General features: G+C 41.3%; 2 protein-coding genes across 2 annotated transcripts in view; one reads left to right on the top strand and one right to left on the bottom strand.

Annotated features, from left to right (window-relative positions):
- The first annotated feature begins 7,189 nt into the window (after positions 1-7,189).
- nkx1.2lb (NK1 transcription factor related 2-like,b) lies at positions 7,190-10,586 on the top strand. The gene is made up of 2 exons (XM_048971621.1): positions 7,190-7,628; positions 9,871-10,586. The coding sequence occupies exons 1-2, from the start codon at positions 7,190-7,192 to the stop codon at positions 10,584-10,586; spliced, it is 1,155 nt and encodes a 384-aa protein (XP_048827578.1).
- A 4,235-nt stretch (positions 10,587-14,821) lies between these two features.
- uvssa (UV-stimulated scaffold protein A) overlaps positions 14,822-24,011 on the bottom strand; it is a 31,897-nt gene continuing 22,707 nt past the window's right edge. Inside the window, exons 9-14 of the mRNA XM_048971611.1 lie at positions 22,917-23,091; positions 22,452-22,604; positions 21,608-21,791; positions 20,502-20,613; positions 15,900-16,092; positions 14,822-15,430 (exon numbers count right to left, since the gene is read on the bottom strand). Of these exons, the coding sequence (XP_048827568.1) occupies positions 15,337-15,430; positions 15,900-16,092; positions 20,502-20,613; positions 21,608-21,791; positions 22,452-22,604; positions 22,917-23,091 (911 nt within the window). The 3' untranslated portion in view covers positions 14,822-15,336. The remainder of the gene's footprint in view (positions 15,431-15,899; positions 16,093-20,501; positions 20,614-21,607; positions 21,792-22,451; positions 22,605-22,916; positions 23,092-24,011) is intronic.

Genomic DNA, 24,011 nt, shown 5'->3' with positions numbered 1-24,011 from the left:
GCGAGCGCTCTTCCGCACTTGAGGCTTTGCCGTATTTTCTCTATTAACTTGGCAGACCTTTAAATGAAAGAATTAATTCAATTCTACAATAAAGCAGTAAACAGTTGCCGACGCTCTATTCTCTCTGTTTACCTTTTGCCAACAGCTATAAAATCAGACTTTACTGGGCTATACACCATGGTCAAATAAAAAGAGAATTTATGACAAACAAGAATAACTTGTTTTGGAAACCTGCTTAAAGTGTCGCCAATAAAAAGAAACCAATCAGCCCAGCTTGACTCTTTTTCCTCCCTCCGTGTTATATGATAGCACTAGAAAAATGTGCTGCATTAGTTCCATAATTCTCAAGTGAGCACCGAAAAGAGATAAGTGAAATGGTCGTGCCCTCCATTATAACATGGCAAGTGGTACCTTTTTACCATTAGTTCTGGAATAATACAACAATGACATCATTGCTTTCCCAACGGATACTATATTAAATGATTGTTTTGCTGAATATTTTATCGGTATTCGGTGATTTTATGACTCTTGAATCTCAATCCTCTAGATCACACGTCTTCAGGAAAAATCCTTAGCGGGCAATGACTTTGCGGAATCGTATGCTTAACGTTTATTGAAGGAATTTATATCCCTTTTGAGCTTCGTTGTGGTTAGAGTGTTTTTTTCCTGTGTTAGCATTGGCTGTTCTCATGCTATATTCACTTTCTAGCTAATTATGTCTATACATTGCAGCTTTCGGGGTTATCAAATTGTACAACTGGATATATTACCATACCAATGCAGGTTCGGTACATTGCTGTAAGGTACGACACCTGGATGCCTTAGGTGACGTCAAGTTACATGTCAATATGTGCAGTACATCGGCAGTTTTTGCTGTATTTTATTTCATGTTTTGCTGGTCGTTCATGCAAGCGACTGACAGGCATGTAACGTCAATGGTACGGAGCATGGAGAACGTGGCTGTCACTGCTTACTAGAACAAGCAGACGGGTGGTGTGTGCTGCAGGAGGATTGTCCATCCAGGGTGCTGGCTAACAGGGACCTCCAGAGGGTCATCCACTCACACCCGATTATTGCTGATGTCGGATTTATAACCATCTTCTTGTTTCTCCTAATTAAGCTGATAGGACTCTGGGTTCCAATGCATTTAAACTACTGCAATTCTGGCATGCTGCACAATTTACACAGGCCACTCCACAAGTGCTGGTGTAGATACCAGACCTGGGAATAAATTCAGCCAATCTGTAATCGGGGAGGAGGGACGCAGCCCCCAGCAGCCCATGTATCTTGTCGCCGACCTGGGGGGCTGTCGCTCGGCAGCGTGGCCCCCTTTGGCCGCCGTGCCGGGGAACGTTTATCTGCGCTGAAGACCACGTTGCATATTGATTGAGGAGCAGCAAAGCAGGGGTGAGGCGCCGGCTAAACATGCTGACAGATTGCCACCAGAGGTCCGCGGCCGGCTGGGAGGTGTCTGGGAATGGGGACAGCTGGCAGCTTCAGAAAAGGGTCCTGCACATATTTATTAGATGAGCAGATTACCACTGTCAGGGCTTACAGAGGTAGAGGGAATGTCCAGCCCCTGTAGACCCCACCACATATCAAGCAGCCCTAGGCACAGAGCAGCCAAGGCCCCAAGTCTGGGCATCCAATTTTGTGTATGTCCCCTGATATTTCTGTGTCAGTAGCTCATAGAACATTCTATGGACCTTAAATCTTACATGATCTGCAAAACTGGGTGGTCTGTGGACTGGCCACACCCATAAGGGATAGCTTCCTGGTCGAGTACCTCCTGCCAGCACCTACTCATGGATGAGGGAGATGAGCACAACTGTAATGTGTGAATGGATAATGTCAGAGCAAGAAAGCTCAAGCAGGTCCAACTGGCCGCTAACCTCAGAGCCCCACAGTGCACAAATAACCACTTGTAAACACCTTTGGTGACCAGTCTGGACGGACACCATTGATATACTTCATATGTCAAATTTTTCCTCAATACACATTTTTAGGTCACAAGCACAGCTTGTTGTATAACTCCAATATAAGTCATGAGTTATGAGAGAAACGATCCAGGACCACTGCTAGTTCCCATAATCATGTACCTTGGAAATAAGTACCAGATTATTGTCTGCTAAGATTTACAAAGTAACCAGCTACAGCGAGTACTGAGCATGTTTGGTATACCTGTTCACCTACTGGTGACACATAGTCTGAGCTGATAGTGAAGCATATAACATTCCCAATAGCAAGCTAAACTACAAATTACCAACTAGACTTTATAAATTACAACTCCGACCGTTATTCAATATCCCTACGGTTTTAATCACAAGTCTCTGACATGACCTGTCTTTCAGATGAATTGAAATACGTGAGTTCAAGGCAACATAGTATGAAATTACATCTGATATCTTTCATTTATCAGAGACCCCGTTAACAGTGTTAGCCAACTACCTTTTTGTGATTCGAACAATAGACAGTAATTCAATTCCAAAAAAAATTGATGTTACAGTTTTAAGGATAATCCAACGTATGTATTTCTCCTTGCAACCTACTATCCTCTCATTTTTTCCTCTTCCCCCTTTTCCCTCTTACCTCCTTTTTTCCCTCTCTCTCTCTTTCTCTCTCTCTCTCTTTCTCTCTCGCCCTGCCTCTTGCTCTCCCTCTCTCTCGCTCTGTATCTGACGGCAATTGTATATTTGTTCCTTCACGGCTCCTCGTCCTTAGATTAGATTTCTCCTTTCTCATTACCGGCCTTAATAGACCCTTCAGACCTCATTCCAGCTTCAGATATTATCTGACCCGTATAATTAATTAATTATAGCCCAAATATTATAGATTATTAAAAATAGCATAACTAATAGTGTAATATCTCAAGCTGTCGAGTTTAATAGTCAACATTGTCTTGGTTGGTCTTATCAGCCCGAGACACCCGGCCAGAATATTGATTTCTGGTCATTTTAACCGTCATCTGCCATCGTGATGGGGGAATTGTCAGATTTTAACCAGTCGGGGCTCATTTGAAATCGTTAAATTGGTGGCGCGCTCTGAGCCACAAATGATATTTTCGTTCCCTTAAAATGCACTATATTTTGCTTAGAGAGGAAATTGTCAAGAAAACTGACTTGAGTTTGGAATGTGCGGTCTTTCTGGTTTTCAGTATAGAACAATGGGATTTAGCAATAATGACCTCTTTGGAGGAGCGTGTTTGCCAAGTTATGTCGTTTTTGTTGCAGTCTATTATTATTGTTATTATTATTATCTTCATCGGTATCAATATTTGAATTCGCATTATTATAAATTGTAAGGCTGCAGAACCAACAATAATTGTGTACTAGAGGTGGCGACTAATTTACTGTATAATTAGTTCGGATTTTTCTAAAGAAAAGTAGAATGCAAGACAACGTAAATAATCTGCGGAAATATTTTACATAGTCGATAGAATCGTTTCATTCTCATATACATATATCTCATATATATCAAACTATGTGTTTATTACGTGCCACCTTTGGGCAAGTTTTCTGCCAAAGATACTCCAATTACTAATTATGATTTATTTGTATGATCACCTTAATTTAATAATCAAGTGGCTTTGAGGACCACATTAACCTTAATTAAGATCAGTTCTGTCCGAACTTCGTTCTCGATTGCTGGTGCGGATGCGACTAAATTGATACCTGGAGATTTTCTAATATTTTTAAGCAACGCCTGCTTTAAACGAATGCTTGGTCTTGATTCCTCGGATAAATCCCAGTGGAGGAACGATAACTAAAGCTGAAATGATAGGTTAGACATTGATGAACTTTTTTCCCCCCTCAGCTGCGTGTTTCTCCCTTTTCGGACAGGAAATGCCTTGATGTTTTCGCGACATCAGGCTAGATGGCGACAGAGCGGTGACACTTCGAAACTTCTGTGTTTGGCTAAATAAAATAAAAGACTCATTCAAACTTTAAAACTCTGTCATCCACCATACAAAAATCGCTGCTATTTTTGAATCTCTGGACTGCGCATCTGTTTTGGAAGGAAGAATATTTTAATCTCGAATTTAGGGATCGTTAAAAATGAGGGAAATTAATGTTAATTTTTTTAGATCTTCATGTCAATTATATAATTGCATCATATGTATGTAAAAATCGCATTAATTGATCTCAGAAATCGTTATAACAATGTCAACGTATTAAAACGGCCATGTATTGTGTATATTACAATTTGCAGTTTACGCTTCTTCGGATACACAAAACACAGGGTACATGTTGCATGCGGCCAGAAAATATCATAAGAAAATTAACTACATCCCCCCCCCCTTTTTAAATATATCGCTTATTCAGAAATAATTGCAATTAATTGTCCTTCTGTGGTGAGCAAGCATAGTAATTTGTGAATATTTTTCCATCGCCTCTCGTGTTTAAAGGCTTAGGGCAGATATGCACGAATGTATTTTGCTAAAATATGTACCTACATTTCTTATAACTCCTACTTAATATTATACAGTTTCTATTAATACGGTTAATGGCTGCTAATTTACGCCAGGACATTGCTCTGTTTTGTTATTATTATCGGTTAAAAAGTGAGCTGAAAGTCTCATTCGATGAAACAGGCCGCTCATATCTTAAGTTGATTGTACATTTTATGCAGGTAATTTAACCGAAATATGATTAAGCAGTCTAATTTATAGTACGATTTTACTCTCGCAATTTAATTGAGCGAATGGCTGTGGGAAGGGTGGGCCCTCCAATTTACTGAGGACAGGGTCGGATCCCACACTGGGAATAAAGGGGTCTTGTCGACGTCATTTACATGCAAATTACTACACATTACCGCAATACCTATATCTGTATATTATATTCTGGGTTTCTACATAACAATGCATGTGATTCAAACGTTCAGCTGATGGGACAGGCATGGAATTAATTCTGTGCGTTAGAAGTCGAAGGACAGCACTGAGACATCTTAAGAATATCATAGTGGAAAAATACCGGAGAAATGCATCCTTGTTGGTTAAATTTCCAAGGGAAATAGCCTACAAGTTTGTCACAGTTGTGGACGGTCGTAATCACACTGTTATTACGGAAAATGCCCTTACTTATTGAATCGCTTATTAATGGACATATTGATATTGAGATATTATTTAAAGTTAAAGTGACTTTCAAAAAAGATATTACTTGTCAGAACTGATAAAGAACTCGAAATAATCAATGACGGCACTCGAGAAGACGAAGTCAGAATAAATTAGCACATGGCATGTCACGTGCTGGCACTGAAACATCATCATCATCGTCTCGTGGCCGTAATTATTATTATTATTATTATTATTACATCGTGTTAAAATAATTTGTCTGACGTATTTTCTGACGTGTTTTACACATACGTCAAGGAGTAGACTATAAAAGGCTAAAAATTAAACAGCTATTCAAATAAAACCATTTAAAAATTCATCTTTAATTGCATGACCTCAGTTTGCTGTATATAGTCACTTATGTTTTAGCATATTCAAATTTAACTTAAATGCACAATCTATATTAACAGTGAATATACTTTAGTTGTGTATAATTTATGTTTTCATGATAAATTTTGGTAAGTATTCTATAAATTTTATCAACGAGGGAGGCGCGAAAGAATGGACTCATCCAGTTACCCAAAGCAAACGCATATATGTAGCCAAAATATTTAAACAAGGCATCACATTTAAACACAGCAAAAATGAATATAAAAATGGGGAAGAAAAGCCATTAAAGGCATTGTAACTAAGGGCACTGATGGAGCCTGATTCAAATCTAATAGCTATTACATTACAGATTAGACGCCGCGGCTGCTGCCGTTGGATTCCCAGTGCACGAGCTGTCTCTCTCCCTGGGGTTCAGCCCTCTGATGGGCTAATCATGTTCACCCCAAACCAAAATTACAGCTGATTGTTTTACCGATTATTTTCTCCAACTTTTAATTTCTTCTTTCTAAAGGATCATTGCCCGCGGTAATTGCAAAAGACCCGTCCTTGTATTTGTCACTCGCCCTATATAAAAGGAAAAAATAATCTCATTCTGTTTCGCCTTTTTCGTTAAATGAGCTTTGATTCGCTTCCCGTTTTTACTATTACCGCTTAACTGTGAAACAGAGGGAAACTAAAATTCAACATGAAACGATGCAATTAAATAATTAACAAGATTGAGGGCGACATATCAATTTTAAAAGTCAATATTAAACTAAAAATATTATAACGAGCACAGCATATAAAAAATTATATTTATGTAATACCCGAAAATACTGATATCTAGAGGACGCTAAATGATTAATAGACATTGAAATAAGTATTTGTATTGAGTTTTGAAAATTTTTCTAAAGGAAAACTAAAATGCTGAGATGTGAATATTTGTTGATAATAGTAATAATTATCCTTGGCAAAATAAAACATTTTTCCATTTACGTTAGTTTATTGGCCTGTAAAGTGCTATGAAATCAAAGGACGGCAAACGCAGAGCTTGATATAAAACACTTAAATATTTTTAAAGCAAACGTGGGGTTCAGTCGCTGTGTAATTATTTAAAGAGACTACAGTCATTATCATAATCGCACCCCCTTTTGACCCCCGTCCAAAAACGAAAGAGGCAGGGAAAAAATAAGCCTATTTAGATGCTTTCCAGTCGAATGGAGTTCCGCTGAAACAGAGCTGACAGCTAAGTATATCATAAAGTACATCATCCCTCACTCTCCGCTCCGATGTGCTCCCTCTCCCGCTCACGGACGGGGATTACAGGCTATTAGAAGCACGGGATTAATTTGTAGCCAATTACAATCCGCCGTTGAATATGAATGCATAAATAAGGCGCCGTCTGTGTGCGTGTGCACGTGTGGGTGTGTGTGCGCGCCCGTTCGGGGAGGGGGACGCGCCGTAGGGACATAAATGGTGTAAGGTCCTGAGGGGACTGTTAAACCTCAAAAAAGGTGTGGAGCAGGGGAGATCAGCATCCAGCAGTGGACCACCACCTCCTGGTTTTGCCGGGGAAGTCTGCTACTACTTCAGCAGGATTCGGCAAAAATCCATAGCTCTGCACAAGTATTGTATTGCCTTAGCTGATTTTCTGAATTTCTTTTTAAAATATACCCTCATATGTTTTCTTGTCCTTTTCAGTTTTTTTTTTAGATCAGTAATTAAATTCGCAACTGTCCGGAAGATTGCTCTACCATCTGGTAGAGAGCCATGAATCGGGACAAGGTTCAGTTGGGTGACATCTCCATTGTTCCTCAGGCGACCGGTGTGGCTTCCCAGACCGCTGTGGTGGTGGCCGCCTCTGAGAGCATGGACAGCCACGGTGAGAAGCGGCTGTCTGCCAGCGAGCTGTCGGTCTTCTCCTGCCCTGCGAGCAGAGACAGGCTGACAGCGGACAGCCGAGAAAACTCGCCTAGACAGGAGCCAGTCGTGGTCGCTCCCCCAACCGTTCATCGGACAACCTCCTTCTCTGTTCTGGACATTTTGGACCCAAATAAATTTACGAGTAAAAGGCAACAGCCGAACCGGACAGGCAGTACCTACTCCATCGGGACAGAGAACAGAGTTAACGAAGATCCAGCTATTGCGATAGACCCAAAATCATACGCGGAAGACTATGAGAGTTGTAAAAAGCCCACAGGATTATTAAGTAAGTGAAGCTTTTTTATTCGAACCGTTCGCGGTATTAATTTAATTAGAATTCATGTTCGATTGGCTGATTTTTTTCATTTAAAAGTGTGATTTTAAAATTTATCTTTAAATGCTAATATATCATTTTTCCCGAAAATGTTGTATTTTAAAAAACCTTGCACGTCGATATTAAACGCAAGAAAGCCTTCAGCTGAAAATGTTTGTATGTGACTAATGCAAGTCAGGAGAAAAGTATACACGCGAAAACTTATAAAAGATTGAACGATGAGTTCTGTTTTAATATTAGTTTTCTTTACAAATTCAAATAAAGCTATTTAAATAAAGTTATTTCTTTAAAGTATGCCTATAATACACTTATAGCCTCTTTGAGTTTAATAATATCGTTTGATATTAATTTAATAGTTTTATATGTTACGTAATTTTAAAGCAACAAGTTAATAATAAAATGTCTGAAGTTATTACAGAATTAGCATAAAGATATTAACTAGCATAAATAATCTAACAATAAGATTTGTTCACACTGCGTTCTTAGGATGCAATGCCCAGTTGTCTGAACGAAACGAAAATTCAAGACTTAAAAAAATCGTAAAAACGTGTAAAAAAAACAATTGTTACCTTAAATTAGTTTTGCATGCCATGCATTTCCTTCTAAATTGTCTTTTTTTAGTGCACCTGACAAACTAAACACATCGTAGAGCTGAGGGATTTTTTAAAATTATTTCACTGACTGTGTTATCAAAACACTAGTGAGGTAAAGTATTCCTGTGAAATAAAACAGCAACGATAAACATTAAACAGCACACGTTATGCAATAAATAAATGTCCGCAAAGTCTGTCAAAAGAATGTAGCCAAATGCTAGGCCGTACAAAATATTATTTTATGCAAATGAGCCGTCATCTCGCATAGTTTATCCTAAAAGTATCATTTGGGAACCTTTGTTTGATGCAGACGTGAGTGAATTTGGTTTGTTTCCCTTTGGGTTCGTCTTTATGCACAAAACAGACTAATTGTGAGAAAGACGCTGCTTATCAAAAAAAAAAAAAAAAAAAACAATTAAATTCTTTCGATTACATTTAAGGTAAAATGTGCTTAGCAGCGTTAAAGAGGCAGGATAATGAGTGAAATCGCCCTAAAGAGACATGTAGGACGGCCTGGTCGATATCCTATTATCGAATTGTGCGTATCTCTTTCAGGCACCTTGCAAACTCCCCTCCAACATCTAAATTATAGGGTCAAAATTCAGATAATTACTCGATTAAAACCTATTATACTTATTAAGGGAGGTTATTGATCGAAGGTTGTCTGCTTTCCAAAGAGACGTGAGATTGCTTTTCCCGTCTCGTTCAAAATCAAAACTAAGTCATTTTCAATACTGCTTTTCCCTTTACCAGGAAAGAAGACATTTGGAATACTTTTGTGCTAAATTGGGGTTTTCAAAAATCGAAGCGATAGATAGATATTGAATTTAAAAGCTACATAGGCTACCCAATAATAACAGAAATTAAGACTTCTGACTTTCTGCGAAGTTTTTCTCTGGTGTATAAAATGTTAAAATCAAGTCAAGGGTATGAGGAAAAAAAGTATACAACAATTACAACAGACTACGTACAGTCGATATAGTGGTAAATTGAGGAATTAATTGGGATTGCTTTATTTACAACTTAAAATAACCGATCCTATCCATATTAAGGATGGTGACATAACATTGGCTAAATTTCGCATTTACATTTTACAAATGCGAAAACCGTTTATACACATCTTACACGCATAGGCCTACATGAAATAAAGAAAAAACTTCAGGTCGAAATATTTTTGCAATACATTTTAATTACGTGGCGGAATCCATTTAGAAGGAAAAAATATCACGCTATATTAATGTATTTACTATAATTATTTTTAAGGAATACTAAGCTTACATTATTATGGAATATATACAAATATATCCTTTGTGGATGGAATTAAGACACCATGAAGTTGCAGCTATAATACTTTATATTATATTAGAAAACATAAGCTATTAACTTTTTTTCCATTTTGATTTTGTCCCACTTCTGTATCTTTGGGTGAAGCTAAATATTTAGAAAAGGGAAGTCAATGAACTTGTTTTTTGTACTTTTTAGCCCTAAAATGTAGTTAAAATCACATATCTTGTAGTTTGGAAATGTTCGCAGAATGATTTGCTGATACATACAAAATAATGTTTAAATAATCCATATGCTGTTACCTGGTTTCCCCCCAGAAGACGGGTACGCCTTCAAAACGGACGAATGCGAGAACGACTACAGCAGAAGCCCCGACAGCGAGAATCAGGACGAGCTCTGCAGCGAGGAGAGCAGCGGTGGCCTCGTAGGCAATGTGGACTCTGAGCTGTGTCACCGTGAGGAAGACGAACCGGGCACCCGGAGCTCCAGTCCCACCGCACAGCAGAATCAACAGAGCGGACAGAGCGGCCAGAACCAGCAAGCCAAACCGAAAAGGAAGCGATCAGGCTCTGATTCCAAATCGGGCAAGCCTCGAAGAGCCCGGACCGCCTTTACCTACGAACAACTTGTGGCTCTGGAAAACAAATTTAAGTCTACTAGGTACCTGTCCGTGTGTGAAAGGCTGAATTTGGCGCTGTCACTCAGTTTAACAGAAACCCAAGTGAAGATCTGGTTTCAGAATCGTCGGACCAAATGGAAGAAGCAGAATCCTGGGGCGGATACTAGCGCTCCTACCGGTGGCGGCGGGGGTCCGAACGGTCCGAGCAATGGACTCGGAAACCTCAGTCCTCTGAGTCCATCTCCCCCCATGGCCGGCCATCTGTCAATGCACGCAAGCTACCCGGGTCATACGCCCGGAGGACTAGTGTGTGCAGCACAGCTACCCTTTCTGCCCAGTCCCGCTGTATTGTCACCTTTCGTCTTAGGATCTCAGACTTACGGGGGGCATGCGTTTTACACCCCGCATTTGTAAAGACGATCGCAAAGTTGGAAATACACCTGTTTTATACAAAACCAAACTTGTTTGTCTGTTAGTTGTAAAAATGCGCCAATTAAAAAAAAATCAATGAAAGCGTGAAGAATGTTTTGGATCTTTGTGGAAAAAACAGAACAGAACTTTTCGGACTATGTTTCAATGCATCTAATGGACAAATGCATCAAATGCTGAAGATGTTCATAAGGTTTAGTGTCTTCCCGACAAATGTTTCGTTTAGTTTGTCGTGTCTCTTATGGACTATTAATGGCTACAAACTAATTACATATGCTTTTGTATCTGTAAGTTCATTTGATTTTAGTTTTGTTAAATTGTATTTTTTCTGTCTTTGAGCCACATAGACTCGTGTAATATTTAATTAACAGTGATACGTATGTAAGTCATCAGTCACACATCTGAATGCATTTTTTAAAAGATTAGAAAAGTGGAATGGTTAAAACAGGTATATTCTGCAAAAAATATCCATGCCATTTAGGAAGGCACAAAATACATCATCTGGAATGGCTTGTAATACGTATAAGTATTGTTTAATTAAACTGTTTACGATTGGTAGGAAAAATGTAAAGTTATTTTAAAATTTAAGTTTGCCAAATTAATCCCACGCTGTCAAACATTTATTATGTTCTGTGTCGTAGGCTTTTAATTTCGTTTTGGATTCATCACAGAAAGATGTAAGCGAGCTGACTAGCGAAATTCTGTCATTTAACGACGACTTTGTTGTGTCACCTGAAAAAAAACGAGGCACGTGTCAATCTTATGTATATTGCTTATTATACTGACGAATTTTTAAATTATTTATTGTAAAATAAAGTGACTCATAATAGATATTGACCAGAAGAGCACTTATACAAAGAGGCAACATTGAATAAATAAACCCGTTAATATGTTGTAAGCAAACCTGTGGTATTATTTCCATATGAATTCATTTTAAAGTTTTCGTCACCTGTCTGACTAAAATGACCACAAGTAACTTAAAAAGTGGTAAAAATATTAATGTGATTTTATATATCTATGCACTGTTACAATTAAACTCACATAGGCCTACGTTTTGTCAAAGTTTAAATTAATAGGCCCGATAAAAACACGTGCACGGGAAAAGCTGCAGTGGTAAATAAGCGATTTATTGCAGTGAACACAAATGTGCCATATTTGTGCCACTGTCCCATTTCACTTTACACACATCAAAATGTAAAAAACATATCCGGAAGAAAATTCTTTAGTTTTGGATAATGGACAACGGCCCGTATATGCTTTATAAAAAACGACGACATACTATAAAGCGGATTCCAGATAATTTAGGGTTGGATTACATTACAATTATAGAATTAGAAAATTAGTTGGTGTTCAGATGCTGCTTTGTTTGTGGCCGCCTGTTGTATTTACTGATATGAAAAATGTATATAGGTATAAGTGATCGTTAAACACCAATCGCTTAATGCAAAGCTGTGATTTCCCGAATAACTATTTACTACAAGAAACATGACGCTATACATGGGAAATGGTCGCTAAAATATTTGCCCATTGCGGACGTACCTGAAACACTGTACAACTTACACATTTCATCATTTCCAAACTAAAGGCATACGCCGTTAACCAGTACAACTATACTATTTAAGTATGTTGGTTTATATGAGTCGAAACTTCAGCAAATTATTCTGATTTTCAAAATATTTTGAAGTAAGACTACCAATAGAGAATGCAGATATACAAATGAGTGAGCGGGCCTAGTTTCAGATTTACATAGCAGACATTTCCAACACTCGAAACACTCACATTTAAAAAAAAGGGGAAAAAGAAATTATTGAATTTAAAAGTTTTCCTTTATAGAATCGAACAAGCCCCATTCACTTTCCAAAACTTGAGGACATCTATTCTCAGTGTGATATCGACGCCCAGCGCTCATCTAGTTATTTAACTTCATGATTTTAATAGACGTGATTGTCTTTACAATCCGTCCTCCCCACCCCCCGAGGTCAGACACAAATGTATTTTATTAATGTGTACAAAGGCGAAATACATTGTCAAGCGTATTTTAAAATTATTTGTTAATTTTAAAACAAATTATTAATTACATCATGCAACAGCTCGCTAGAGGTTATTCGTTGCGGATACCGAAGGATGTACCTGGTTAATGACAAATTTTAAGCACGATTAAATTCAGTCATCATTTACATACAAACGAAAATATATTTGATGGAGTCCCTTTATGAAGATGGGCAAAGTGACAAGGAATAATTAAAACTACTGGCAAGAGGAATCACTGCAAGACATGCACCTCACATCTTTAAACTGGAAAACCAAGCCCCTAAAACAATTCTAATACAGACTGGAGTTCATATTCTCCAGTTATCTCTATAGATGCATCTCTGTACCATGTTTCTTTGCGCTTCCCGCATGAAAAGCAGAGCATCCTAATAGTTTTTGAAACAGACTGCGTCCTAAGTGCATTATCGTTTATTTTACAGCAGCGCCGCCTTACACTCATTCACAAGCTCATTTAAAAATAAGTTTTCAGATAAAAACCATTAAATAATAATAAATACAGCATATTTTCGAAATATAGTAATAGTACTATACACACCTCCAAATGAGTGAATGCAAAATTGATTTTTAAAGGATTTAACAGCATCGGATGCGCGACTAGGCTCGGCGCGGCTACAACGGGGGCAGCATTTTGTGCATCGCGTGATTATAATTACTGCGGCTGCTAAAACAACCAGATGAGCGCAAGACAAAGAGTTGCCGTGAAAAATAGCCACGTAACCGACTTTTAAGATCATCTAACACAAAACGGAAGCCATGTCCCGTTCCAAAGTCTTCCTATATTACTTTTTGAAAATGCGTGGAATGTCTGGTCATCAGTTTACTGTAGGCTCGCTGAGGGATCGCATGTGTACAGGGGAATTAAGCGTCTGTTAAAACCGCTATTTACCGTAATTACCCTATGAAGAGAAAGCAGTGAGCGAGCGCTGTCTGAAGTCTCCTGCGCCCATGCGACATTACGGCGACTCCCCAGCGTCGGCAGCACCGGCTGAGCGTCTTAGGCGCTGATTGCGTTAGATAATCACCGACAGGGCCCCCCCACCCAGTTTTATGTATAATATTATATATTGATGGTGCCCCATTAAGTGCTGGGCCCGCTGGATCTGCCGGGGTATCCGTGTCCCTCCGACACCCCAGATCACAGGAATAACAACCAGTAACTGATTAGGCTGGGAAACGTGGGAGAAAGTTATAAGATGAACTGGTTAGACCGCAGGTGGAAATGTCAAGGTGAATCACCCACCCTTAATTCAGCGGAGTTTATTGTTTACCATTATAGGCAAGATTCCATTAGTCTTGGATTATACTAACGAAGGAAAATCAGCTCTGTCCATTCATTATAAGCAAGCAAGCTGATTTTAAAATCCAGATGGCAAACTATTAAAACTGATATGTATGCAGTAATGCAAACAAATGTGCCTAACGTACACATTTCAATTTTCTGTTAACACGTTCAACTCGTCCCCCATTTCCTTTGTTGGGTGCATGACAGGTGATTTACTTTGTTCCTTCCACTTTTTCTGTAAGATTCACAGAACTTCACATGGTTGGTTGCTACATTTCCCTACTCACAAGGTGTTAGTTGGGGTTTTACTCAGTCAGTGATAATCTGCTAAAGAGAGCTTAACAATAATAACTATGCTAGACCTTGTGCAACAGTAAAGAGCTACGCGATGGACATTCAAAGAAAAGATCTGTGAAACTTTTCTGTGACATTGGGTATAATCTGTGTTTCAGAATACTGCTGCTCAGCTGTAGCTACCAATTCGCGTGAAAATAAATACTTATATCTCTACTTATTGCTGCTGAAATTTAGTCAAAATATGAATAATAAAATAATTTTAATTACAATATTTAGGGGCGGCATGGTGGTGCAGTGGTTAGCACTGTTGCCTCACACCTCTGGGACCCGGGTTCGAGTCTCCGCCTGGGTTACATATGTGTGGGGTTTGCATGTTCTCCCCATGTTGCCGTGGGGTTTCCTCCGGGTACTCCGGTTTCCCCCCACAGTCCAAAAACATGCTGAGGCTAATTGGAGCGACTAAATTGCACATATGTGTGAGTGTGCCCTGTGAAGGGCTGGCCCCCCCATCCTGGGTTGTGGCTGTAAGCTTCCAGGATAGGCTCCGGACCCCCCTTGACTCAAAAGGATAATCGGGTTGGAAAATGGATGGATAATAATAATTATTATTTATTACTATAATTAATTTCAATTTATACAAGTTACTTCCTCAAAACAGAAAACTACTGATAGATGGCAAATTACACATGCCTGATTAATAGTGCAACACAGTTGATCTGCAGGGTATTCAAACTACCTTAATGACAGATAATGTCTCACTTATAGTGCCATAGCATACAACAGCATGGCTGGGATGATAATGTCAGTGAAAAGGAGTTTACAAACAAGTCAACAGACAGAGGACAAAGAATGTTACAAAATCTCTTTATCCATCACAAAAATTGGAAAAGGTCAAAACATTTCACATTTAAATCAAAAACCTAACACAGGAAAATACATCATAGTCAAAGATGTGTCATTAGTTCATATAAAACTTCTATTACTGCAGATAATAATTCAAATTATCGACTTTGCAACACACTTATTTGCTACAATTCAGTCGTGCGGCATCAATTGGGTTAATTTTTTAATTCTGTCTGTTGGAACCACCAACACAGCTGAAGCCTAATTCAAGGCATAGTTGAACTGGTTGGCAAACTTTTCGTGTTTCCTTTGGTCCATTCGATTCATGGCTTCGGTGACTCGTCTCATGGAACTCCTGCACAGGATGGGAGGAAAACAGCAGAAAAGAGATGGATAGGGTTTGTATCGCTCTAATGAGCTTCTACAGGCCTGGTCTTCAGGGGCTAAGGTCCTAAGAATTTCAGAATTAGCTTCTGGCTCAGAGAAGTTGCCTGGGTTTCCCCCTGTGCCTCCGGGGCTCAACACGATCGCTCTCCCTCATAAAGACATCTCTCTGAGGAATGAGGCGGCAACCTTTCCATCCCCCTAGCATACAAGATGGCCAAATACAAAATCAATACCTACAGCACTGTAACATATTCTCTAACATAAGCTTATATTCCCACTGCAGCAAAGGAATCCCATCTCCCATCTAACAGGCGTGAGATATATATACATATTATAGTATGGGTATTTTAACGTTACTATGGATGATTCTTCTTACAAGCCACGTAATCCGACAAAAGTCATTTTTTTTTCCCACAGCTATGAAGTTCAGTACTCACTTGTTGAAGACCTTTCTCTCAAGCCTGGAGCGAGACGTGTTCGCGCTCTGCTTCAGGTCCGTCAGGTTGGGGTACTTCCTCTTCTTGCCTTTGCCCTTGGCGCCTTTCTTGCCCTTCCCATAGAACCTGGAAGAGCCCAGATCCTCTCCTGTGGCAGCCTCAATCTCTCGCATCAGCTCCCGGTCTCGCCAGTCTGCACCGGTTGGAGCATTAGCACGTTAGCAACGCGAGACAGCAGCTGTAAACGCACCAACAGTCACGCCCTGATCTTCCTTGCCGTAGCATTCACTTGCTTGTACGCCTCGCCTATCAGCTCCCGAAAGCCCAGACCCTTTGAAACCAGCACGGCAGCCAACTTGAACTGTAGTTTGAGAATTAAGACACATGTGGGAAGCCTCTGCAGCAATTTATTATCAACGGGCAAACTCAAGGATTCAACAGAGCCTGGAGTAAAATGAAGCAAAACAGCCTTCTGGAACATTTCAATGCTCATCCTGCTAATTCCATTGAATGACAGTTAAGTGTTGCTTAACGACAGGGATACATTCTGAGAACGGCAACGATAGGCGATTTTACCGCTGTGCGATCATCGTAGACTGTACTTACACAGATCTAGATGCTACTGCCACACCAAGGCTACAGTAAACCGTTAATAAGCAGAGTACACTGAAAATAATGATAAAAGTACAGCATGGTAAATCATAAACCAGTAGTATAGTTATCATTATAGAGTATTTTGTACTGCACATAACTATGTCCTGCCCTTTTGTACGACTGGCAGAGCAGTAGGTTTGTTTACACCAGAAACATGCGAGTAATGCGTCGTGCTACGATGTCACGATGGCTGCGATGTCGTTAGGCTACAGGAATTTTTCAGCCCCTTTATAATCTTGTAGGGCCACCATCATACATACAGGCCATTGCTGACCAGAACAACGTCATGCGGCTCAGGACTGTATTTGGTTTCATTTACCACTGTGATAACAACTTAAAAAAAATATATATATGAAAACTCTGGTTCTGATAAACATCTGGCTTTATCAATCACCTCTCATCTGCTTATTTGTTTACAAAACGGGGGGCACTGATATTAGTTACAAATTAATTTGGGGAGATGTTTCGATCCCCCTGGGGCCAAAAGGCAATCCCCTAATTACAAGCGGCCTGTGATCCCCTTCCTTGAGGCTTGGCTTTTGTTGGGCCTCATTCCCAGCTGTGTGACCAGAAAGGCGTTATTATAAAGCTAAGCTGAGCTGGGCTGGGCTGGGCAAGGCCCCCCCAAGTAGACTCACATATCAGTCAACTGCCCCCTCCACCCACCGCGTCAGAGCAGCATGGCCCACATGCTGCACACGCAGCTGTGACTCTGCCCCCCACCATATGGAGAGAAAAGAGGGCAGCAGCCATCAAGAAGGGCAGCCCCACCGCTACCCATAATGTATACATATACACACACATACATAAAAAAAATTGACAAACACTTTCTGCTACTTTCTATGCTGCTGAAACCAATACAGGTTATTCTTCATGCATATTTCTGTGTAATTTCAGAATAACAAATGGCCTTTTAATGAATATATGAATGAATATAAAGAGGCATACAGGAGTGGTATAGTACAGAACAGTACAGCAGCTGACAAGTCCGTCAAATCTGATTTTTAACATAGGTTAGATGGGTCTGATTAGCAGAGGGGTAACAATTTATTATTATTATTATTATTATTATTATTTTTTACTTTAATTATCAATTCATATTAATGTATGTCCCAAATCAACCCAGAGTTTCGGTGTCCCACACAGTCACTCAGTTGACTTTTGCCCTTACTGCCAAAACACTCTTCAGAATTAGACAAGAGAATTAAAAACAGGAAAACGCTATTCTGTCACATATCATGAAAGAGGCCACCCCAGCAGCCCCCATCAGGTGGGGGGCAGCATTTCTCCTCGTCTTTGCTGGCCGCTAATGAAGACGTTAATTGAACAGCTGTCTTGATTTCATTTTGAGTGACCCCCAGAGACTCACCATCAACTCCATCTGTTAACCAACTGGCCGATTTTATAGAAAACCTGCACAGTTTTCAGTATTGATTCTCTAATGCTCTTCTGCCATTTTTATAACTCCTCGCAAAGACATTCCAGAATGTTCCAAGCGAAACTACTGAGCCCTACAAAGTAATCAAAAAGAGTTGCTTATATGGGGGGGGGGGGGGGGGGGGAAGAGGATAATTTATATTTGAATGCAGCTGATGCAAATATGCACTGTAGGCCTTTAAGAAACACTTTTTTGTGAAGAAAGCAGACTGCGACTTCCAAAACAGTCCTCTTAACAATACCCATATAATTACTACAACAAAAGTAAAAAATAAAACACTGCATCCGATATCTTGCAGTTGTTATACCCTTTATCTGTGCGGTAATTAAACAATGATAATAAAAGTACATTTTAAAGGACTGCTTGAGTAAGAATGTAGCGGGGGCAAAGGGCCTGGACTGCATGATGTAAAATAGGCTCATCCTTCACGTAGGGGTTTGCTTAGCTTGGCTTGCAGTCAGGGTCCCTGTGATGGAACGAGGGACGGCAGGCGGCCTGGGGGGCAGCCGGTAATCCCAGATTAGGCAGGAAGAGCCCGACTATGCTGGTAAGGCCAGCCGGCACGTCTCGGTGCGCTGGAAGGCTGGCCAGAAACAAAATGTGTGTTTGAGCAAAATAAAGAAACAATTTAAGAGCTTCTGAGGAGAAATCAATACAACGGTAAGCGGGAGAACAGCCTGATGGGCCAGAGTGGGCCGGTGGGTGGCTGGGGGAGAGAGAGCCTGGGGGGCCAGTGGCCGGCGGCCAGAGGGCAGGGGCAGGCTTCCAGATCAATACCATACTCACAAAAGATGCTATTTCACAAGCCAGTGGTCAACAGCCCCCCCATTCCCCCGTTAGCCTGCCCTGATACCTGTTTGTTAACAAGCCACAGGAGCATAGAGACCCAGCAATCCCTGCCCCCCCCCCCCCCCCCAGTCTTCATAACTGGTCATTCTTCAGTGCGTCTTTTTCTGGACTAAGATGGTGGTTTTCGCCACCATAGTAATGGAACTGCAGGACGAGACTGGATTACTGCAGCAATCGCATGTGCTGGTGTGGGAGGGGCTCCGCATTGGGGTCTGGCCCCTCCCAGCTGGACATATTTAGGCCTGAAACGGCTCCCGAGTTAGCGGTGGGGGCCATCACTGTCCGTTTGTGCATGCAAAACGTGCTTCAAAGCATCCCTGTATGTCTGTGCTTTAATTGCTGTACTAGATTTTACAGTATAATTATACGTCTTTAAAATGAATATCATGTCACAACTGTCAAGTAAATGAATGAAAAATGTGTGCAATTCTGAAATAAAAGAGTTCTCATTACCCAACCATAATATGCATGTTACAAACACATACACTACTGAATTTTTGTGGTTTGTCAAACACTGACACTTATTAATGAATTTTCAAAGAACACGAATACCCAACTCATTGCCAGACTTGCACGGATGTGATCTGAGACAGGTGGCAGAAAGTACCACCCATGTTATTGTCAACTTGCGTGTCATGCTATCTTGATAATGCCCTGCTTTTTTGAAATTCACAGCTTGTTAGCCCGACTCGGCTGCGGTTAAGACAGAAAGATGAGTCAAAAGGCATTTTCCACACAATTTACTCTGGCTATCATACATATAGCAGAATCCAGTGGACTTAATCTCTGACCCTAAGACACCGTCAAATGAGGCATTCAAAAACGCTCCCTCTGTATTTACTATATGACTTGTGCTATATGAACAGGGTCTTATTCAACATTGACTCTAACGAATGCACGCTTCCTTGAAAAATTTAACCCAAACACAAGGCCTACAACCTAGCCACATTAACCAGCCCACTATTCACTGTCCTCATCCTTTTCCCACAGAGGATAAGATCTCTTAAACTTCACAAAAACCTATTCAGGTTTCCTGCAAGGAGAAGGACAAAAAACTCGCTAGCTATACTTGCGCACAACCATTATTTTAAGCAAAAATCAACAGAAAACAAGTAAATCTCGGAGATAATGTAGAATAACTAAACTAGCGAGGGAAGGATAAATTAAATTGTGATGCTAGTTAGCCAAACGTAGGGAACAGATGATTTTAATATCACCTAGCTAAAGATTACAAGCTCCACTACTTTTTAATATCACATTGCGGTTTGCATTTATTTTGCTTATCGGTTAGATTCGATTTCTTCATGTCTGTGTGGGAGCGCAGTGATCATGCAGCTGATGTTGCATGATCAGGTTGGGATATGGGTTTCCGATCGGTGATAACAGCAACAACACGCAAAAGTACATTTCTGCCAAATAGAAACCGGAAAAATGTTTGATCATGAAGCATAAAAATTGCAGATGCTCTTCTCCAAAGCAAAACTGTGGGAGATAATACACACCAAGAATACAATTTTCAGCTAATTTCTCAAACAGCCTCTGCAGTTTTCGGGTGATGTTTTTAAACCCTAACCCTGTCATTACATTCCATGTTTCCAGAATGTTCTTAAATTATAAATGGCCACAGAGTGGCACAAGAACTCCAGCAGGAAGGGGCATACCGGGCTGCTCTTCCACAAGCTTCATCCTCTCTTCTTCCAGACGGGCCGCGTCCGCCTGATTGACAGGCCTCCCCAGCTCGTCCCGAGGAACAATCACCCCGTGAAAGGGACACTGCAAGGAGAAAGGCTGATTGGACCCCCAAGCAACTATAATCAACGTCCGTCCGTCTGTCTGTCCGTGTTATGTTAAAGAAAAACACTTTGGTAGACGATACGCAGAGTAAAAATAAACCAAATCGTTTCCCAGGTCCCTCTGAAAGATTAAGCTAAATTCAGAAACTGCATTAGCCTTAAAGACACCAAGCAAAGTCAGTAAAACCAGGATTAGTCTGTTAATGTGAGGCTGTTGTGCTGAAGACATTGGAAGTTCATATGTAGACCTGTCACAATCACATCAAACAGTCAGAAGATATGTAGTGGTAATAAGTGTTACCACTGGTCAACCTGAAATATGGTCAACTGAGCCCAGGAGTAAACTGGTGAGCTCTGGGTGCCTGAACATCACGGTGCCCAGTAGGCACCTTGGTCCAGACAAGCTAAACAGGATCATTCACAAACTGATCAAAATACTAACAGTTTTGAGCCTACACAAGTATCGCGTGATATGTTAAAACACTACTAAGTAAGGAGGCAAACAGCTAAACGTGACAGGGTTTATCATAAGTCTAAGTGTTCATCAAATGAAGATAGTTAGCTGCCAAGCTAGGTAAAAAAAAAAATGAATTTGATGTTATTAAAATCCTCAGAATAATTGCACTGCTATCATTGTAAAATTATACGTATATTATATACATACATAAAAACTTTATATTCCAAGTAATGGCAATTAAAATTCAGAAAAGATCGTGGAGTGTGGATGATAGCCAGACATCTCATTCGGTCGTTTAGCTGTCATGATTCATCTGACCACACTAAGAACGACCCGATTAAAGCCAGTCTCCGAGGTAACGGATCTCTCCATTATTATTTCACTCAGCGCTGGTGGGGGTCTTCTAACCAGGTCCATCTACGATGGGATTTTTATGTGACACTATAGAGTCAAATGCGGATTTTGCAGGTCTGAACATACAGGAGTCCATCGCAGGTCTCTTGCCTGGCGGACTCACCTTCACGCGATCCTGCCTCTCGCACAGGCCCCCACCGGGCATGGGCGCCCGGCACTTATGCGAGACGGGCTGGAAGCTGCCTGCAAAGGTGATGACCCGGGACTTCATTTGGGCCGAAAGCTCTTTGTTCTCCACCTCCTCCTCAATCTCGTGGGGAACCCAGAATTGGTGTTGGGAGATGTTCCTGAGAGGAGACGCAGAGGAATCAGCACGATGACAGAGTGTACGGAGACCATAAACACACCTGCTGACACCTTTATACAAGAACGACAATACACCTGTGGATAAGGCTACAACCCAACTATTACCCAACACAAATAACTCCTCTACACAACATATCCTATAATCCTTACAATACACTTATCAGCATTGACAGAGGGATTTAGTGTGTTATTAATACCTATAAATATAATGACATGCCACTGCTAACTTGATTAGTTTACTCCTAATGTCCTGATGTCAGCAGTTGGAATCCATTACATATTTCTGAATAGACAATGTTGCCCTCTAGTGGCTACAAATACAGACACTGCAACTGATAACTCAACCCTACCAAATCTGCAGGAAGAAAAAAAAATCTGCGACAAACGTACTTAGGGATAGAAAATTGAGGAATTAGTAAGGGCAGAGGATAGAGAGGATTGGGATGCAGTACTACATCTGGGATGCAGTGATACTGTACTGTGGGATTAGTAATGGCAGAGGATAGAGAGGATTGGGATGCAGTACCAGGGGTTTAGTTATACAGTACTGTGGGATTAGTAAGGGCAGGGGATAGAGAAGTATGGAATGCAGTTTAGTTTAGTGATATAGTACTGAGAGCTTATGTTTAGAGAAACGGTACTTGAATATTTTGCCGGCAGTGGGCTGCTCCTGCCCCCAGTAATAGAGGTCCATGTCAAAAGGGACAACAGGGGCACGCTCCTTTTCCCCATCCTGCTTTGCGGCCTCACTTGTGAACTCCGCCCCTTCACTGCCACCTTGGGAGCTGCTGGGGCTACAGGAAATAGGAGACGTGCATCAGTAAGAACACTGGTGACACTAACCGTTCCACTATTCTTTAAGCTTGTGATATTTATACAAATTTACTGCATTTTTAAAACAATTTCCACACGTGTTAAATGAGCTTGTTTAGAAGGAACTGACTTTGATCACCAGGGGACAGGATCATGAACAGGATAGTCTCTTCAAGAAGGACGTGGACCTCAGTCAACAACTATACAGGCCTCACACTCCAATGTGCATTGAGTGACAGGTGCCACATGCACATGTGAGGGGGCGAGCGGGCCACGGCAGTGGGGGATGTTACCCGGCAGCCTGGTCAGAGAGGAGGCGCTGTTTCAGCACCCGGAGCGTGGCGGCTGCACAGGTGGGGTCCAGCTCGTCCTCCGTGGCTCTCCTCTTTGGTTGCGGGGTCGGCTGGGTCACTGATCCCAGGGAAGGCTTTGCTGGAGCCACAGACAACGAAGTAACCGGATCCAGACCTAGACAGAGTAAGCAGAGAGATGTGATCAGTCATTGGGAATCCATCCATCCATCCATCCATCCAGGGCCTGGAGGCTATCCTAGGAAGCACAGAGCTAGGGACACCCTGAGCAGGATGCCAGGGTGCACACACCCAAACATACAATGTTCAATTTAATTTCCTAAACACATAGGAGAAAACAGGAGACCCACGCTACACAGCGAGTCCATTTGAAGACGTGACCCCCGTACCACCCCAGGATCTATTTCACCATTAAAAAACACTCAAAGTTTAAACGCATCACAGAACCCTCACCCACGACTCAGCACCTTTGGGTAGGGATCTCCAGCAGCCCAATAAGCAAGCTACTCCAAACCCAGCCGACAGATTGTCCTCTGGGGGTCCTAGTGCCCTGCTAACCGCGATTAGTGCCTGCTCTGCCCCTCACTTGGGTGGCCTGCTGGTGCTCACCTGGGCCAGCTGTAAAAGCTTAACTGGGAAATGGAGATCCAAGGAAAGCCGGGCCCTCCATTCCAGCCCGAGCTCAGGGACCAAATTAAAAGCGACAATTTCTTTACGGGGCAGTTGCTTCGCTTCGATTGCCGGGCGAGACACCTGACCCCTGACTGTCCACCCCCACCACACAGATGAAGACACAAGAAACGAAGACGGACATATCCGTGTGGCTCGGTCTGCCGTCTGCATCAATAACAGATGGAGCAGGAGGCGGAGCACGTGCATAAAGGCACCAGCGGCACTGCCGGTCCTGCCGAGGTCGTCTCCGGACGCCTCTCTGTCATAATGTCTCCATGAATACAAGCAGCACGAGGGATAAATGATGTCCAGCAGAACCTGGCCCACACACGGACATGCCGACGGAGGGGGGGGGGGGGGGACCACGGTGCCAGCCGGACACCGCGATCTACAGGCACCCAGAGC

This window comes from Brienomyrus brachyistius, chromosome 12 (genome assembly GCF_023856365.1).
Source record: "Brienomyrus brachyistius isolate T26 chromosome 12, BBRACH_0.4, whole genome shotgun sequence".
Classification (NCBI taxonomy): Eukaryota; Metazoa; Chordata; class Actinopteri; order Osteoglossiformes; family Mormyridae; genus Brienomyrus; species Brienomyrus brachyistius.
The sequence above is the reverse complement of the archived record's forward strand: the minus strand, read 5'-3'. Positions and strand labels throughout refer to the sequence as shown.